Here is a 19,664-nt window from a genome sequence, read left to right on the forward strand (position 1 = left end):
ATTCAGAGCCGGTGAGAGTCACACAAATGCAGACAGCCTCTCCCGCCGACCTTGTGCCCCAGACTGTCACCCCTGTAACCGGGTAGAAGATCGGGAGGCAGCTAACGTACTGATGGGGGAGATGATCTGTCAAATCCCTAATAATGTTAGGGGTTTGGCTGAACTGCAAACCGAGGACCCTGACCTTAAAACGGTCATGGGGTGGCTGGGAACAGACCAACGACAGACCAATGCCTTTGAAGATGTGATTGAAAAAAAGACATTGAGACGGCTACGATAGGAATTCTATTGGGGCCAGAGCAGGAGGGATGTGGAGGACTACTGCCACTACTGCCACCGCCACTTTTCAGCTTCCTTGGAACAGCCTCGGTGTTCGTCCATAGGATGATTTACAAAAAAATTAGAGATTTTTGAATCACGTATTCACCACAAAACTTCCTTTGGACATTTGGCGCCCTATTAGCCTTCACCAGCGCTCTAGATCAGAGTTTTTATTGGGACCTGTGTCTACCCCTCATCCTCATGGCATGCCGCAGTGCGGTCCAAAAACCACTGGCTGTATACCTGCATTGTTGATGTTTGGCAGGGAGCTTAGAACACCGCCAGAGCTGGCCTACATACAACCGCCCGATGCACCAGATGCAATGGCTGGCCCGGAGTAAGCCAGGCAATTACAGGACCGCCTGGAAATGGCCAACCGATTCTCAGGTAGGTGTTTGTCATGTGCACTAAGGGGCAGGACTTCCAGGCTGGGGACCTCGCCTGGGTGTATGGACCTAAGGCCGTTGACCCAAGCTGGACAGCAACTGGATTAGCCCATGCTTTGTGGTAGAGAGAGTTAGCGAGGTTCTGTATAGAGTCAAACTGGCTTGCAGAGGCGCCACCGCACCGTTGTGCTGCTAAGGGATAGGATGGCACCGTACTGGGGGGAAACAGCAGCCCACCTTCACTGTCACATCTCCCAAGATGCGGGTGAGGTCACCTCACCACAGGAGGGCCCCACCGAGGCAGCAACAGAATTTGCCTCAGGGGAGGAGGTGATACCTCTTGGAGCTGTGGTGCCAAGGAACACGGCTGCAACAACGGGAACCCCTCTGTTGGATGGTGGAGTAAGGAGACCACAGAGGGAACGGTGTCTTCCGGGGCGCTTTGAAGAAAAAGCTCTTCCTCAGGGATGAGGTATTAGAGGGGGGGGGGGGGGGGAAGCTAAGAGAGGGACGTAGGGACGCCGCGGTCACCGCTGCTGATCGCTGCCACTCTAATCAATGAAACCATTTCCACGTCTCAGCAGCGTCCCAGGAGCAGCTCACCGAGCCGCAGCGCAATCATTCCGTAGCACATCTATTTTTGACGCGAGCCGTTGCTGAACTGCGTCAATTTCACAATTTCAACAGAGCAGATCGAGCCGGGCAGGAAGTGAAAAAGTAAAAGCCATAGAGCAGCCGGTCAATTTTCAAAATAAAACACAATACTCAGCTCATGTAGCCTATCACAACTTCACATCAACATTATTACGTCATAACCGGTGGCACCAGGTCAGCAGTCAATCAATCAAATGGTCTCAGAGGGTCGGCAACATGGATGACGAGAGACTGATTGTCGAGGTGGAGCAACATAAAATAATTTACGAAATAAATCATCTTCTGACAATGTCAGAAAGGACAAAGCCTGGCATTTAATTGTAGTCGTTTTGGGAGTGGAAGCTGAGTACATTAGGTTTAGGATTATCGCGTGATCTCGTGATCTCGCGTGTATACGGCTGGCTCGCAAGGCAGCGCTACGCTGCCGTTACACGCCCGGTGGAAATGGACGCAGGGCAGAGTTCTCAGCCGTACCGCGGCGCGTACGTCCCCGGTGGAAATCAGGCGTAAGGGGGGCATCGATGGGGTGTGTGTTGGGGGAAGGAGTTGCCCTAGTTCAGTTTGGGACATGGGGTGAGAATAGAGGAGAAAGTGGGAAGTTGAGCGACGAAGGCTGCAGTTCGAGAAAAAGCCTGTGAAGACACGCCGCTACAAGTTAGCTATCTAGCCAGTGTTCGGCTCTCACCATTGTTTTGGCCACTCCTCCAACCGATGAACAAAAGCCTAATGAGAAAACAGGTGGCCTTGAATAGCAGAAGGAAGATGCTCAGTTCCATGTTGTTTGCCATTGTATGTTCTATATTTATATATTTATATTATATATTATCTATATTTAACACACTCAAACGACCGATCCAGTACATAGATCCATACCCATTGGCTCCTTGTAAGACAAGAACACAACATTCTTGGGGATGCAAAGTTTTATCATGTTGCTAGGCCACATTCTTGGCCTAACGGCTTGTTAACGTGTGCAGTCCAAAGAATCTGGTAGTAGTGAGAGAAGGACAATAACTCATTCAAATCAAGAAAGTTAGAGTTACAATTGAAATAATTTAGGCGTTTAATACCTACAAATCACACCCTAAATGCTTGAAAGCATTTACTTCTTAGAAGCATTTAGGAACTTATCAGTTGATTCATTGATTTTATTCTCTTGACAAATTTATTATCCAATTTTTTTAGCCTTTGTACGATTTGTAGAGATAACTGACTGTAATGATGACATACACAAAAACGGCACAAAATTTGCTATTATTTTTGCTTTAAGTTCAGTTATCTCTACAATCGTACAAAGGCTAAAAAAATTAGATAATAAATGTGTCAAAAGAATAAAATCAATGAATCAACTGATAAGTTCTAAATGCTTCTAAGAAGTAAATGCTTTCGAGCATTTAGGGTGTGATTTGTAGGAAGTAAAAGCCTACATTTTTTTCAATTGTGCCTGTTGAAAAGAGCAGTCAAGCATACTGATATCTTTATTGGTCTATTCTTCCCAACCACAACAATGATACTATAAAGGTTAGCGCAGGTAAGAATGTCTACAAGCTAGGAGATGGTTGCTGTGATGGGCTGGATCAGCATTATCATATTTACACTACTGGTAAAGGGCAAGTCAGAGGAACAGTCATGCAAACTGATAGGGCAAACAGGCTTTTTGGAGTTTTCAAAAGATGGTGATCTTATTATAGGAGGGATGTTCTCTCTAGATTCAACTCAAGTAACAGAGAATTATGGCTACCATGCATATCCTTCGATATTTTGTACTGGGTAAGATATGTTTGCCAAAAATTTGTAAAATGTCTACTTTTCTACTTTTTCTAAAAGCAGTCATAGACCGAACAATGCTTTATGCTATATGTATCCATTTGTGTATGTATCCAAATAGTTGTTATTCAATATTAATTGCATTTTTCCAAGTCTAAATCCCAGGGAGTTGCTGTTTGCCCGTGCTGCCATCTTCACTGTGGAGGAAATCAACAAAAACCCAACCCTGCTCAATGGAGTGACCTTGGGCTACAGGATCTATAATGGCTGTTGGGGTGACAGTCCAATAAGAGCAGCCATAGAGGCTGTAACATCCGGGGAAAGCTGCACTAAAAGAGTCCAGGCACTGATTGGCCATTCCTCTTCTGGTGTTAGCAAAGATATAAACCTTATAGTTGGAGTGCTAGATATCCCTCTAGTGAGACATTTGGACTATTTTGAAGTTTTTGATGTTTTGTTTCATTACCGTCTTAATGTGGTAATGTGTATGAATAACACTTGATTTCACTTTTCTTTTTTTACAGATCAGCCACCTTTCAACGTGCGCCTGTTTAAGTGATAAACGTTTATATCCAACATTTTTTAGGACTGTTCCAAGTGATGAATTTCAAATATCCGCTTTGGTACAGTTAATGAAACATTTTGGCTGGCAGTGGGTAGGAATAATTCACAGTGCTGGGGTGTATGCATCTGATGGTGCAGCTGAGTTCATTAAGCAAGGAAAGGCAGAGGGTATTTGTGTAGAATATGTTATTAGCTTTGAATTGTATGATACAAAGATAGGACATAAAGTAAAAGAGAAACTCAAAGCCTCCACATCAAGTGTAGTCCTGCTATACATGTCATTAACCTACATGAGAGATTTTTTAAAAATGGTTAATGGGAATAATTTACCTCGTAAACAATGGATTGGTAGTGAAGCTTGGATCTCACAGGTAGACTTGGCTTCCCTTGGGAGTAAGAACGTCTTACATGGGGCAATGGGGTTTGCCCTGTCTCGGTCTATTATTCCAGGTCTTGCAGAATTTCTACTGAGCTTGAAAGTGAGTGATGAACCAGAGAGTGTTATGATCAAAGCTTTTTGGGAAAGTTTCTTTGACTGCAGCTTCTCTCCATCAAATACCACAAAGCTCTGTACTGGGGATGAGGATCTGAGAACAATCTCCAGTGCCTACACAAACACAGCATTAAGGTCTGTGAGAAATGTGTACACAGCTGTGTACTCGATTGCACATGCTCTTAATGCGTTATTGCAATGTGAAAATGGATTAAATCCCACCACAGGAAAACACTGTGTAAACAAGACCGATATCCAGCCCAAACAGGTACAGTATGTTCATATATATATATGTATGGTGTACTTAAGTACGGACTCATTTACTTGCTAATTTGGAAATGTAATTGGAGGCTATATATATATATATTTTACAATTTCAGTGTTTTCAAATAACATAATAACATTGAATATTCTCTGTGCAGGTACTGGAACACCTGAAGCTGGTTGATTTCACCGTACTGAATGGTTACAAGGTATCTTTTGATGAAAACGGAGACACTGCGGCAAAGTATGACCTGTTAAATTGGCAGTACAAGGAGGATGACTCTATGAATGTCATTAACATTGGGCATTATGATAACTCTTTACCTGAAGGACAAAGATTCAGCTTAACACCTAACACAGCAATTATATGGGCCCTTAACAGCACCGAGGTAAAATATAACCGAACAAAAAACATTTCAGTGACTAGTGGTATGATTTTTTTTTTGCAACTTACATTACTTTTTTATTATTTACTCATGTCTCTGTTAGCCTCCAAAGTCTGTTTGCCGGGATGCATGCCCTGCCGGAAGTCGCAAGGCCGTTAATAAACATGCCCCCGTGTGCTGCTTTGATTGCTTTGAATGCCCAGAGGGAGGCATAAGTAATAAGACAGGTAGGATACGTATTCCTAAAGCTCACTTGCATTATAAGCCTAAATGTTACTGAAATGAGTGCTGTGCTCTCTTTCAGATTCATCTGACTGCTTTTTGTGTACTGTTGAATTTTGGCCAAATGACAAAAAGGACAAGTGCATTCAAAAACCAACTGAATTCCTTTCCTTTACCGAAATCTTGGGGACTGTATTAACTGTGTTTTGCTGCTTGGGTGTGTTTTTGTCCATTTTAATATTCATAATTTTCTTGGTTCATAGAGAAACACCGATTGTCAGGGCCAACAACTCAGAGCTAAGTTTCCTACTGCTTCTCTCTTTAAAACTGTGTTTCCTGTGTTCTCTGACCTTCATCGGCCGTCCCTCAGACTGGTCCTGTATGCTTCGCCACACAGCTTTTGGGATCACCTTTGTCCTTTGTATCTCTTGTATTCTGGGGAAAACGATAGTGGTGTTGATGGCCTTCAGGGCTACACTACCTAGCAGTAATGCTATGAAATGGTTTGGTCCAACTCAGCAGAGACTCAGTGTATTGGCTTTCACTCTCATACAGGTTGTTATTTGTATTATTTGGTTAAAAATCAACCCTCCATTTCCAAATAGAAATTTTCAGTCCTTTAAAGATAGAATAGTTTTAGAATGTGCCTTAGGATCCCCTATAGGGTTTTCGGCTGTGTTAGGGTATATAGGGCTCCTTGCGTTGTTATGTTTTATACTGGCTTTTCTGGCCAGAAGGCTGCCTGATAGTTTCAATGAGGCCAAATTCATCACCTTCAGCATGGTGATATTCTGTGCTGTTTGGATCGCCTTTATCCCTGCTTATGTCAGTTCTCCTGGAAAGGCCACTGTAGCTGTGGAGATATTTGCAATTCTGGCTTCCACCTTTGGCTTGTTATTATGCATATTTGTACCAAAATGCTATATCATTATTTTCAAGCCAGAACAAAATTCCAAAAAGCATATGAAGAGTAAGATGCAAAGCAAAGGTATGTAATGATTGACTCCCATGTGTATAGGAAATATAAACATGAAACTTGATATACTATGATTTCAAATGATACATTAAACATTCATAAGACGGATAATCTTGTTTTTGAAATATATAGATTCAAGGACAGTTGACACCAATTATGTCACCTTCTAATAAAAGTTAGTTTGTTTGTAGAGGTCTAGAAGTCTTCCATGTCATTTCACAATCAAAAAGTCTGAAATGTTTTCTCTCTATTATCCTACATTTTTCTGAACCAAGATGATTCTGCTCACTATATTGTAGTGCACCCTTGTTGCACGTATGGTTCAACAATAATCAACAATGCCTTATTCAAATGGGTTACATGCATCCAAAATCGACATTCTTTTATTTCTCAGATTCAAAAATGTATTCGTAAGAGTCTCGGAATCTGTTATACATATATGTTTATTATAGCACATGATAAATCATTTGCTCCAATCTATTGTCAAAAACATGTACAATCCCTTTAATTAGTGTGGTTGCAGTAGATAATTAGATAATTGTGTAATTATCTACTCCTACAGTTTTTGAGATATAAACCACAGTCTAAAAGTCAGACATAAATTAGAGCAGTGCACTTCTACCTTTAGAGCCCATGCATTGCATACATATTATTCATACATTTTATAATCCTATTATTTACTATCGAATGTGAATGAGTTGAGGGACCAAGTAATGCAGGGTTTTTTTTATGCGTTATCTTATTTTTCTTTAATAATCTGAGGCGTTTGATGAACACAGCCTTTAGAATTAAGATGTTAATTAATTTATTGAGCTTCCTCCTTTCGGGAGAGTATACCAACACTTGGGCCCCCATGACAAAATCCTCTCCCGCGGAGCATGAGTCATAAGCCTGCTTTTGGCAAAATCCAGCCTTGGTGATGGCCCCTCTCGTCAAATCGTGTGTCTCTCTGAGCCGCTGCCGTAGCTGTGAGAAATAGACCAGTGCCCAGTTCTGGTTCTGGAGGAACTGCATGCCGATGACAGACCTCCTGGAATATCTGGGCCTCGAAGTTACATTCCCTGAACATTTCTTGGACTATTTTCTCCGCCGGGATGGCCGAGGGTTGATCAGGCACCACATATGCCTCTGGCTATTTTGTGAAATAACCTATAGCCCAGAGAACATAGTGGCCATTGTCAGTGATAGGAAAAGGACCCAGGATATCGACTCCCAAACACTCTATAATGGCCTTGACCTGGTGCTGCTGTAAGGGAGTATGTGAGTGATGTGTGGGCCCCTTATACGCGATGAGGCTGTCACACTTGTGGACCAACAGCTCAACATTCTGATGGTAGCTAGGCCAGTAAAAGTGGCCACGGAGTTGTCTCAGGGTCTTAGAGATCCCAAAGTGGCCCCCCGCCACCATGCCGTGAACCAGCTGGAGGACCATTGAGCAACGGTTTAGGGGTACCAGGAGTTGTCAGACTTGGTGGCCTCCCCTTGGAGCTTACTTACTGCGGTACAGCAGACCATCGATCAGGGAGAAGTTAGCCGACTGTGAATAACAGGCCTTGCTCTCCTTGTCCAACACTGAAACAGTAAGCCGCTCTGGTTGCTGGCCAGCTGACACCAAGTCAAAGGAGCATTCGGAGCCGCAGAGATGGCATTGCTTTGTCCGTCGCCATTGGGTGATCCATTGACATCGAGTGCCGCATCTACAGGTGTCCCGCCTCTCATCCCTCGTTACACTGGCAGTGACGGCCCTCAACCTCATCACATGGCCGCTAGGACAGGGAGTCAGCCTTCCTGTGGAGTCGGCCAACCCGGTGACGATCCTCAAAGTCAATTCCTTGGAGAGCCTCCAGCCAACGGACCAGCTGACCCTCTGGCTCTCCTAAGCTGAGGAGCCAAGTCCGGGAAGCATGATCAGTCCCGAGTAGGAATAATTGGCCATAGAGGTAAGGGCTGGAATCTCGAAGGGCTCGTACCACAGCTAGCAACTCCCACCGGGTTATACAATAATTGAGCTCAGGTCGTCTGAGAGAGCAACTATAGTAGGACACAACCTATTCTTCCTGTTCCCACATTTGGGACAACACAGCACAGAGGTCCAAATAACTGGCGTCGGTATCCATCATGAATGGTCGGCTTGGGTCTGGGTACGCCAAAACGGGGGCCTTGCCGTCCGCAGCAGGTCAAGGCGGTGTTGCACTGCTCATCCCACAAGAAGGCCTGCCCCTTGTGGGTCAGGCAATATGAGGGGCTAAAAAGGGTGGCAAAGCCTTGATGAAGGGGCAATAATAAGATGCCAGGCTCAAAAAGCTCTGCAGCTCTACAATGTTACGTGGGACTGGCTAACCCCTCACGGTGTCCCCCCCCTAGCCAGATCGGTGGCCATCCTCTCACCATGGATGATATGGCCCTGGAACGCCATCTCTCATCGAAGCAGGGGGCACTTTCCTTGGGGTGGAGGCAAAGGCCAGCTTGGTGTTGGCTCCGAACACCTCACGTAGGCTGGCCGCCAGGGACCCCTCAATGTCTGCAGCATGGGCAAAGAGATCATTAAGTTAAACGATGAAGTGACTCCAGGGACACTTGTGAGGACCCTTTCCTTCAGCCCCTACCCGATGGAGAAGGATGTCTTAGATTGAGCATATGCATTGAGTGCTAGCTGCCAGTACCCACTGCAGAGGTCTAGCAAGCTGAAACATCTGGACACGGTGATGTGATCCAGGGCGTAATCAATACGGGAAAGTGGGTGAAAGTCCTTCTGGGTTACAGTGTTCAACCAGCAATAGTCCACACAGAAACACCAGCTACTGTCCTTCTTGCAGACCAGAACCACCGGTGTAGCCCAAGGACTACTGGAGGGCTAGATGACTCCCACCGCCTCTGCGATCTCCAGGTCAGGTCATCTGCCCATCAGCGGCCTGTTTGGCCAAAGGCGGGGCAGATACGGACCGGGTGTGCATCAACAGTGTCAATCTGATGTTGAACCAAGGTGATTGGTGTGCAGACCTGCTGTCATGCTGCAAAGATGTCCATTGACTGGCTCAGCAGCTCCTCCGGTTACCGTTTCTGAGTTGATGAGAGGCCTTCACTGCTCCGCTGAAGGAGCTCTTGCACTGCCTGTTGGGTAACGGTTTCAGAGCTCTGATTTGGTTTCAGTGAAGGGATCACCTCAGCAGGAGGGGGGGCCACTGGTAGAGACAGCTGAAGCACTGGCGTCAAATGGGAGTTGGTGCAGGTAGCCTTTCCACCGCTGCTGGAGTTCTATCACCCTGGGTCCAAGGCGGAGAGTGGCCTCTGGCAGTCACTGTAGCCTTCAACTGAGTGTGCAGGTCAAGGCCAACTATAGAAGTGTCTTGGATGTCTGCCAGACAGAACTCGTAGCTTTGCTTTGTGCCCGCCACTGTGACCCACAGAGACCCCCTCCCATTCTTTTCTGTCAAATTTCTAGTCAATGTCCTGACTTTCTTGGTGGTATGTGACCAACTTGGTGCTGGAGAGCCCTCTGAGGGAAAGGCAATAATTCAATATAATAAAGAGAAAAAAAAATTGAGAGATGGAACTCACAGAGTCCAAGGCTTCCCCTTCCTCCTGCTTACATGTTTCTTTGGTGGGCAGCCCTCAATAACCACAGACCGGACCGCCTGAGAGGCCATTTAGTGACGGACCTGGGCTGAATAACCCTGGTTTAATTTAGTTTGGTGGCTGTAAGTGCACCACCTGAATTGACATTAAACCTAGATCATTGTAAAGGCCTCATTTTGGTGCTGGTATAGGCTTAAAAATTGATTAAGTAATCCTGCCAGTTTGTTTGAAACAAACATGGAACATCATAATTAAGGAATGAGTCTTCATGTGTGTAATTCTACACATTGATATATAGTTTTACACCTACACTGTTGTATTTTTTACAGAACCAAACCATTCCTTTGATGTCAGAAGGTCATTCTCAGCGCAATGACTTTAATGATGACTTGCACCAAAACCACAATATATGTATGTATTTTTTGTCAATTTGTAAAAAAAATCGACACAGAAAATTTGAGTTTGCCTGGTCTAAATAGCAGTCAGGCATAAAAGTAACTCTATTGGTTGAGTATTCTTCACAACAACAACAAAGATACTATAAAGGTTAGTGCAGGTAAGAATGGCTACAGGCTAGGAGATGGTTGCTGTGATGGGCTGGATCAGCATTATCCTAATTACACTACTGGTAAAGGGCAAGTCAGAGGAACAGTCATGCAAACTGATAGGGCAAACAGGCTTTTTGGAGTTTTCCAAAGATGGAGATCTTATTATAGGAGGAATATTCTCTCTAGATTCAACTCAAGTAACAGAGAATTATGGCTACCATGCATATCCTTCTGTATTTTGTACTGGGTAAGAAGTGGATGCAAATTTGTTTACAATTTCGTGCTACATTTTCTAAATAGACTGTCATAGACTGAATGATTTTTTATAGCGTGTGTATCCATTTGTATATGTTTCCAAATTGTTTTACTTGAATATTTATTACATTATTTCAAGACTGAATCCCAGGGAGTTGCTGTTTTCCCGTGCTGCCATCTTCACTGTGGAGGAGATCAACAAAAACCCAACCCTGCTCAATGGAGTGACATTGGGTTACAGGATCTATAACGGCTGTGAGGGTGACAGCCCAATGAGAGCAGCCATAGAGGCTGTAACATCAGGGGAAAGCTGCAGTAAAAGAGTCAAGGCCCTGATTGGCCATTCCTCTTCTGGTGTTAGCAAAGATGTAAACCTTATAGTTGGACCGCTAGATATCCCTTTAGTAAGAAAGTATTTATTTAAAATTTAAAAAGATGTATGTTTTTGTCTTATTGTCATGATGTGTATGATTAACACTTTTTTTCACTTTTCTTTGTTTACAGATCAGCCACCTTTCAACATGCGCCTGTTTAAGTGACAGACGTTTATATCCAACATTTTTTAGGACTGTACCAAGTGATAAATTTCAAATTTCTGCTTTGGTACAGCTTATGAAACATTTTGGCTGGCAGTGGGTAGGAATAATTCACAGTGTCGAGGTATATGCATCTGATGGTGCAGCTGAGTTCATTAAGCAAGGAAAGGCAGAGGGTATATGTGTAGAATATGTCATTAGCTTTGATATGTATGATACCAAGATAGAACATAAAGTAACAGAGAAACTCAAAGCCTCCACGTCAAGCGTTGTCCTGCTATACATGTCATTATTCTACATGAGAGAGTTGTTCAAATTGATAGACGGGAATAAGTTACCTCGTAAACAATGGATTGGTAGTGAAGCTTGGATCTCACAGGTAGATTTGGCTTCCATTGGAAGTAAGAACATCTTACATGGGGCATTGGGTTTTGCTCTACCTCAGTCTATTATTCCTGGTCTTCTTGAGTTTATTCTGAGCTTGAAACTGAGTGATGAACCAGAGAGTGTTATGATCAAAGCTTTTTGGGAAAATTTCTTTGACTGCAGCTTCTCTCCATCAAATAACACAAAGCTCTGTACTGGGGATGAGGATCTGAGAACAATCTCCAGTGCTTACACAAACACAGCATTAAGGTCTGTGAGAAATGTGTACACAGCCTGTGTACTCGATTGCACATGCTCTTAATGCGTTATTGCAATGTGAAAATGGATTAAATCCCACCACAGGAAAACACTGTGTAAACAAAAGTGATATCCAGCCCAAACAGGTGCAGTATTGGTCTTATCTAATCCTATTTTAGAAATGTAATTGTATTTAAGTGAATATAATATTACTTTACAATTTCATTATTTTCAAATATCCTAATAACCTTGATTATTCTCTGTGCAGATACTGGAACACATGAAGCTGGTGGATTTCACCGTACTGAATGGTTACAAGGTATCTTTTGATGAAAACGGAGACAGTGTGGCACAGTATGACCTCTTAAATTGGCAGTATAAAGAGGATGACTCTGTGAATGTCATTAACATTGGGCATTATGATAACTCTTTACCTGAAGGACAAAGATTCAGGTTTACACCTAACACAACAATTGTATGGGCCCTTAACAGCATTGAGGTAACATATAGCTGAACAAAAAACGTTTCAGTGACTACATTCCTCAGAACTTCTCTATTGGTATGACTCCATTTGTGCAACTTACTCATAGTTGTGTAACTATTGCCTCTTTTAGCCTCCAAAGTCTGTTTGCCGGGATGCATGCCCTGCCGGAAGTCGCAAGGCCATTAACAAGCGAGCACCTGTGTGCTGCTTTGATTGCTTTGAATGCCCAGAGGGTGGCATAAGCAATGACACAGGTAGGATACTCTACTCTTAATGGTACAGAAATAAGTGCTGATTACCATTGATCGATCTCCTTAACATATTAGGTTTGGTATTAACTCTCTTTCAGATTCATCAGACTGCTTTTTGTGTACTGTTGAATTTTGGCCAAATGAAAAAAAGGACAAGTGCATTCCAAAACCAACTGAATTCCTTTCCTTCACAGAAATCATGGGGATTGTATTAACTGTGTTTTGTTGCTTTGGTGTATTTTTGTCCATTTTAATATTCATAATTTTCTTGGTTCATAGAGAAACACCTATTGTCAGGGCTAACAACTCAGAACTGAGTTTCCTGCTGCTTCTCTCTTTAAAACTGTGTTTCCTGTGTTCTCTGACCTTCATTGGCCGTCCCTCAGACTGGTCCTGTATGCTTCGCCACACAGCTTTTGGGATCACCTTTGTCCTCTGTATCTCTTGTATTCTTGGGAAAACTATAGTCGTGTTGATGGCCTTTAAGGCTACACTACCAAGCAGTAATGCTATGAAATGGTTTGGTCCAACTCAGCAGAGATTCAGTGTATTGGCTTTCACTCTAATACAGGTTTTAATTTGTATTCTTTGGTTAACAATTAATCCTCCATTTCCAAACAGAAATGTTCAGTCTTTTAAAGATAAAATTGTTTTAGAATGTGCCTTAGGATCCCCTATAGGGTTCTGGGCTGTGTTAGGTTATATAGGACTCCTAGCTATGTTATGTTTCATACTGGCTTTTCTGGCCAGGAAGCTGCCTGATAGTTTCAATGAGGCAAAATTCATCACCTTCAGCATGGTGATATTCTGTGCTGTTTGGATCGCCTTTATCCCTGCTTATGTCAGTTCTCCTGGAAAGGCCACTGTAGCTGTGGAGATATTTGCAATTCTTGCGTCCAGCTTTGGCTTGTTATTGTGCATATTTGTACCAAAATGCTACATTATTATTTTCAAGCCAGAACAAAATTCAAAAAAGCATATGAAGAGTAAGATGCAAAGCAAAGGTATCTAATGATTGACTCACATGTGTATAGGAAATATAATCATGAATATACATACTATGATTTCAAATTATACATTAAATATTCATACGACAGATAATCTTGTCTTTTTAAAATATGTAGATTCAAGGAACAGTTGACACCAATGATGTCACCTACAGATATGAGTTAGTGTGTTTATAGAGGTCTAGAAGTCTTCCATGTAATTTCACAATCAAAAAGTCTGAAATGTTGTCCCTCCATTATCCTTTATATTTCTAAACCAAGATGATTCTGAACCATATATTGTAGTGCACCCTTGTTGCATGTATAGATCAACAATAAACCACAATATCTTTTGCAAATGTGTTATACAATCCAAGATCTTCATTTCTTATAATTTTCAGACTGAAAGATGGATTTATTCAAAACAGTCTCTGAATCGGTTATACATATATGGTTATTATATCACCATGACTATTTATTTATTCTGTACAATAGTCACAAACGCCTAAAATGAATTTAATTGTACAGTGATAAAAATAAAAAAAGATATATATAAATGATTTTTTTAAATATAAATACCAGTTGTAGTTAGAGTGTGTGTATTTACTATATTTGTCTGTTTATATATACACCAACACCCATTGAAATACGATATAACATTTTCCTGCAAAATTACACTATCATTTTAGCAAAGGTCGGTCGACCAGATAATGACTATTACTGTTTTGAATAATATGCAACTGCTGATGGAATTATGTGAACAAACACACACACAAAAAACCCATACACACCTGTGAATGCACACACACAGGAGAATATATATATTCATAGATATTATTGTATCGTATAATTATATCAATTGATAAAAAATGTGTATGATACATTTTATCTGATAAGGAGTCTAGACCAGCCCACATGTGGTCTAGGCAAAGCAAAAAGAAAAATAATTGATTGTTCAAAATTTGTATTAATTGATCTAATGATATGATATATATACATATATAAATTGATATAAACACAAATATATTGATATATTGATGTGCAACTGCTGTGAAGTTGTTCTGCATTTATAACAATCATCTCACATATTAGAGCCTTATGTGCCTTACATGTGTGACTGACTGCACACCCTGTCCACGGGAATACTGGTCCAATGAGGGACACTCATTGACCATTGAGTTTGACCTGTCCTATCATGAGCCAATGGGAATAGCCTTGACGGTGGTGTCCCCGATGGGGGCTGTTTTGTCTCTGTCCACTGTGTCCACCTTCCTCTACCACAGAGAGACTCCTGTCATAAAGTTCAGTAACTTTGACCTCAGCTGCCTCTTGTTGTTCTCACTCTTTCTTTGCTTCCTCTGCCCCCTCACCTTCATCAGCAGGCCCACTGTTTGGACCTGCATGTAGCGACACGCTGTGCACTGACACTGTCGGTGCACAACTTGAATTTACATTAAACCTAGCTCATTAGAAAATGCCTCATTACGATGCAAGTACAGGCTGAAATATTGCTGCAGTGGTGTAGTCAGTTTGTTTAAAACAAACATGGTACATTATATTTAAGGAATGGGAGTTGTTCTACACGTTGATGAATAGTTTTACACCTCTACTGTTGTACCGTTCACAGGTCCAAACCATTCCTTTGATGTCACAAGGTCATTCAAGGCTTGATTACTTGTAATGATGACTTCACAAAAACAACACTTTTAACTCCCATTCATTTGGCAATGCTTTGAGTTTTCTTTGTTAAAAACAGGTTTGCTTCCTACAATGCTTAATTTCGGCTTTAAGTCTCATTTAGCCTTTAGGTTTCAAAATGTCAGTACCAAGGCAATATGTTTTCTCGTAATAAATGGGCAAAATTAATCAAATCGATGAATCAACTGATTAGTTCAGAAGTGTTTGTGAGTAGTAAATGCTACAAGCATTTACTGCGTGATTTGTAAAAGTCTGACACTTTTAAAATGGTCAATACACACTGTAACACTAGAACATTTTAAATTGTACCTGGTCTGAAGAGCAGTCAGCAATACAAATATCTCTATTGGTTGAGGAATCTTCCCCACAAGAACAAAAATACTATAAAGGTTAGCGCAGGTAAGGATTGCTACAGTTTAGGAGATGGCTGCCATGATGGGCTTGATCAGCATTATCCTAATTACACTACTTGTAAAGAGCACGTCAGAGGAACAGGCATGCAGAATGATAGGGCGAACAGGCTTTTTGGAGTTTTCCAAAGATGGTGATCTTATTATAGGAGGAATATTCTCTCTAGATTCAACTCAAGGAACAAATAATCATGGCTACCATGCATATCCCTCTCTATTTTGCACTGGGTAAGACATTTATGCCAAAAATAAGTTTAATGTCACGCTATTTCTTTTCTAAAAGCATTCTCTTTTTGCTGTGTGTATCCATTTGTGTAGGTATCCGTTTTAATTGAATATTTTCTGCATTGTGTCAAGCCTGAATCCCAGGGAGTTGCTGTTTGCCCGTGCTGTCATCTTCACTGTGGAGGAGATTAACAAAAACCCAACCCTGCTCAATGGAGTGACCTTGGGCTACAGGATCTATAACGGCTGTGGGGGCGATGGCCCGATAAGAGCAGCCATAGAGGCTGTAACATCAGGGGAAAGCTGCAGTAAAAGAGTCCAGGCACTGATTGGCCATTCCTCTTCCGGTGTTAGCAAAAATATAAACCTTTTAGTTGGAGTTCTTGATATCCCTCTCGTGAGACATTTAGACAATTTCGAGTCATGATTTCTCAGTTTTGTTTAAATTGTGGTAATGAGTATGATTAACACTTACTTTCACTTTCCTTTTTTACAGATCAGCCACCTTTCAACGTGCGCCTGTTTAAGTGATAAACGTATCCATCCAACATTTTTCAGGACTGTTCCCAGCGATCAATTTCAAATTTCGGCTTTGGTACAGCTCATGAAACATTTTGGCTGGCAGTGGGTAGGAATAATTCACAGTGCTGAGGTGTATGCATCTGATGGTGCAGCTGAGTTCATTAAGCAAGGAAAGGTAGAGGGTATCTGTGTAGAATATGCTATCAGCTTTGATTTGTATGATATCAAGAACGAACAAAAAGTAACAGAGAAACTCAAAGCCTCCACATCAAGTGTAGTCCTGCTATACATGTCATTAACCTACATGAGGGCGTTATTTAAAAAAGTAGACACAAACAATTTACCTCGTAAACAATGGATTGGTAGTGAAGCTTGGATCTCACAGGTGGATTTGGCTTCCATTGGAAGTAAGAACGTCTTACATGGGGCAATGGGGTTTGCTCTGCCTCAGTCTATTATTCCAGGTCTTGCAGATTTTCTAATGAGCTTGAAACCGAGTGATGAACCAGAGAGTGTTATGATCAAAGTGTTTTGGGAAAGTTTCTTCGACTGCAGCTTCTCTCCATCAAATACCACAAAGCTCTGTACTGGGGGGGAGGATCTGAGAACAATCTCCAGTGCCTACACAAACACAGAATTAAGATCTGTGAGAAATGTGTACACAGCTGTGTACTCGATTGCACATGCTCTTAATGCGTTATTGCAATGTGAAAATGGATTAAATCCCACCACAGGAAAACATTGTGTAAACAACACTGATGTTCAGCCCAAACAGGTACAGTATTTTTAGTTAAATATATAAGTATGGTGTACTTAAGTACAGACTTATTTGATCCTATTTTGGAAATGAAATTTAAATTACTTGCATATATTATATTTTACAATTTCAGTGTTTTCACATAACATAATAACATTGAATATTCTCTGTGCAGGTACTGGAACACCTGAAGCTGGTGGATTTCACTGTACTTAATGGTTACAAGGTATCTTTTGATGAAAACGGAGACACTGCGGCACAGTATGACCTGTTAAATTGGCAGTACAAGGAGGGTGACTCTATGAATGTCATTACCATTGGGCAATATGATAGCTCTTTGCCTGAAGGACACAGATTCAGGTTTACACCTAACACAACCATTGTATGGGCCCTTAACAGTACTGAGGTAACATATAACAAAATAAATACAGTTTCAGTGACTTTATTCCTCAGAATGTCTACTAGGTGAATGATTTGATATGTATATTATCAAGGTTGTGTAACTATTTGTCTCTTTTAGCCTCCAAAGTCTGTTTGCCGGGATGCATGCCCTGCCGGAAGTCGCAAGGCCGTTAATAAACAAGCGCCCGTGTGCTGCTTTGATTGCTTTGAATGCCCAGAGGGAGGCATAAGTAATGAGACAGGTAGGATAAGTATTTTCTAAAGCTCACTTGCATGATGAGCCTAAATGTGACTGAAATGAGTGCTGTTGATCATTAATTGATTGTCTTTACATATTGGGTATGATATTAAATCTCTTTCAGATTCATCAGATTGCTTTTTGTGCACTGCTGAATTTTGGCCAAATGACAAAAAGGACAAGTGCATTCCAAAACCAACTGAATTCCTTTCCTTCCCAGAAATCATGGGGACTATATTAACAGCATTTACTTGCTTTGGTGTATTTTTGTCAATTTTAATATTCATAATTTTCTTAGTTCATAAAGAAACACCTATTGTCAGGGCCAACAACTCTGAGCTGAGTTTCCTGCTGCTTCTCTCTTTAAAACTGTGTTTCCTGTGTTCTCTGACCTTCATCGGCCGTCCCTCAGACTGGTCCTGTATGCTTCGTCACACAGCGTTTGGGATCACCTTTGTCCTCTGTATCTCTTGTGTTCTGGGGAAAACGATAGTGGTGTTGATGGCCTTCAGGGCTACACTACCAAGCAGCAATGCTATGAAATGGTTTGGTCCAACTCAGCAGAGACTCAGTGTATTGGCTTTCACTCTCATACAGGTTGCTATTTGTATTCTTTGGCTAACAATTAACCCTCCATTTCCTAACAAAAATGTTCGGTCCTTTAAGGATAAAATTGTTTTAGAATGTGCCTTAGGATCCCCTATAGGTTTCTGGGCTGTGTTAGGGTATATAGGACTCCTGGCTTTGTTATGTTTCATACTGGCTTTTCTAGCCAGAAAGCTGCCTGATAGTTTCAATGAGGCGAAGTACATCACCTTCAGCATGGTGATATTCTGTGCTGTTTGGATCGCCTTCATCCCTGCTTATGTCAGTTCTCCAGGGAAGTTTACTGTAGCCGTGGAGATATTTGCAATTCTGGCTTCCACCTTTGGCTTGTTAATATGCATATTTGTACCAAAATGCTATATTATTATTTTCAAGCCAGAACAAAATTCAAAAAAGCATATCAAGAGTAAGATGCAAAGCAAAGGTATGTAATGATTTATTCACATTTGCATAGGAAATATAAACATGATGATGCATACTATCATTTCAAATGTTATATTTAAGCAATAGATCACGACAGGCTGTGGTATGTGCTCATTATACCACTGATAAGGGGTGTTGTGCGCGTCGGGCCGGCGACCCCCTTCACAGTGGTATAATGAGCACATAGCACTGACTGAAGTGATCTATTGCTTTTATACAACGGTTACTATTATGGCAAAACGAAAGTCATAAACACACTACATCTAAAAAAAAAACAAGAAAGTCAAAATAGCTGTTTTTTTAAAGAATACAAAAAAGTAGTCCCTCCTGGCTGCCTTCAAAATGCATGACGGTCGCTATGCAACACACTTTAGCGTCCGTCCGAGAGAAGGCTCGGCTAGAGCGGTTCGCCGGCAATTTATCCTATGGAGCAGTTCACTCACCGTGTGCCTACGCTTTCGTTAGTCTCTCCATCGCCTTGCTCACTCCCGGAGTAACAACATTTACACCCTCTCCATCATTCAACATATTTTTAGGCTTCAGTGAACTGTGCTATTGCATTTATACAACTACTTTTATACTTTGTAACCGTTTCTACTTCCAGGCGCGGAGTGATATGCAAACTTTCACAAAATGATTGGGCGTCATAGCAGTTATGTATACGCTCATTATACAACAGTTATGAACCAATCAGATCTCTTGATTTAAGCCAACCGTTGTATAATTAAGCAATAGATCACGCCAGGCTGTGGTATGTGCTCATTATACCACTGTTAAGGGGCGTTGTCCGGCCCCGACGCGCAGCGGAGGGCCGGCGACCCCCTTCACAGTGGTATAATGAGCACATGCCACTGACTGAAGTGATCTATTGCTTTTATACAACGGTTACTGTTATGGCGAAACGAAAAAAAAGAAAAAAAGAAACCAAGAAAGTCAAAATAGCCGTTTTATCAAAGAATACAAAAAAGTAGTCCCTCCTGGCTGCCGCTTTGCATCGACGGTCGCTATGCAACACACTTTAGCGTCCATCCGAGAGAAGGCACGGCTAGAGCGGTTCGCCGGCAATTTATCCTATGGAGCAGTTCACTCG

The 19,664-nt window shown here is 41.8% G+C and overlaps 2 protein-coding genes and 1 pseudogene across 2 annotated transcripts; all 3 read left to right on the forward strand.

Moving 5' to 3' along the window:
* Positions 1 to 911: 911 nt before the first annotated feature.
* Positions 912 to 6,053, forward strand: LOC130405397 (extracellular calcium-sensing receptor-like). The gene is made up of 4 exons (XM_056610461.1): positions 912 to 1,109; positions 4,608 to 4,658; positions 4,832 to 4,838; positions 5,122 to 6,053. Exons 1-4 carry the CDS (start codon positions 912 to 914, stop codon positions 6,051 to 6,053), a joined length of 1,188 nt encoding a protein of 395 aa, XP_056466436.1.
* Positions 6,054 to 11,174: 5,121 nt separating this feature from the next.
* On the forward strand, positions 11,175 to 13,319 carry LOC130406376 (extracellular calcium-sensing receptor-like; annotated as a pseudogene).
* A 1,177-nt stretch (positions 13,320 to 14,496) lies between these two features.
* Positions 14,497 to 18,583, forward strand: LOC130405398 (extracellular calcium-sensing receptor-like). The gene is made up of 6 exons (XM_056610462.1): positions 14,497 to 14,696; positions 15,759 to 16,023; positions 16,123 to 16,923; positions 17,081 to 17,311; positions 17,426 to 17,549; positions 17,670 to 18,583. The coding sequence occupies exons 1-6, from the start codon at positions 14,497 to 14,499 to the stop codon at positions 18,581 to 18,583; spliced, it is 2,535 nt and encodes an 844-aa protein (XP_056466437.1).
* Positions 18,584 to 19,664: the final 1,081 nt, after the last annotated feature.

Source organism: Gadus chalcogrammus, chromosome 16 (genome assembly GCF_026213295.1).
Source record: "Gadus chalcogrammus isolate NIFS_2021 chromosome 16, NIFS_Gcha_1.0, whole genome shotgun sequence".
In the NCBI taxonomy this organism is placed as follows: Eukaryota; Metazoa; Chordata; class Actinopteri; order Gadiformes; family Gadidae; genus Gadus; species Gadus chalcogrammus.

Coding starts and splice junctions, on each gene's coding strand:
- LOC130405397 (XM_056610461.1), top strand. CDS start 912: ATGGCACCGTACTGGGGGGAAACAGCAGCCCACCTTCACTGTCACATC. Junction 1,110..4,607: donor CCCCTCTGTTGGATGGTGGA/GTAAGGAGACCA, acceptor TTCTCTGTGCAG/GTACTGGAACACCTGAAGCT.
- LOC130405398 (XM_056610462.1), top strand. CDS start 14,497: ATGGGAATAGCCTTGACGGTGGTGTCCCCGATGGGGGCTGTTTTGTCT. Junction 14,697..15,758: donor CCCACTGTTTGGACCTGCAT/GTAGCGACACGC, acceptor CATTGTGTCAAG/CCTGAATCCCAGGGAGTTGC. Junction 17,550..17,669: donor AGGCATAAGTAATGAGACAG/GTAGGATAAGTA, acceptor AATCTCTTTCAG/ATTCATCAGATTGCTTTTTG.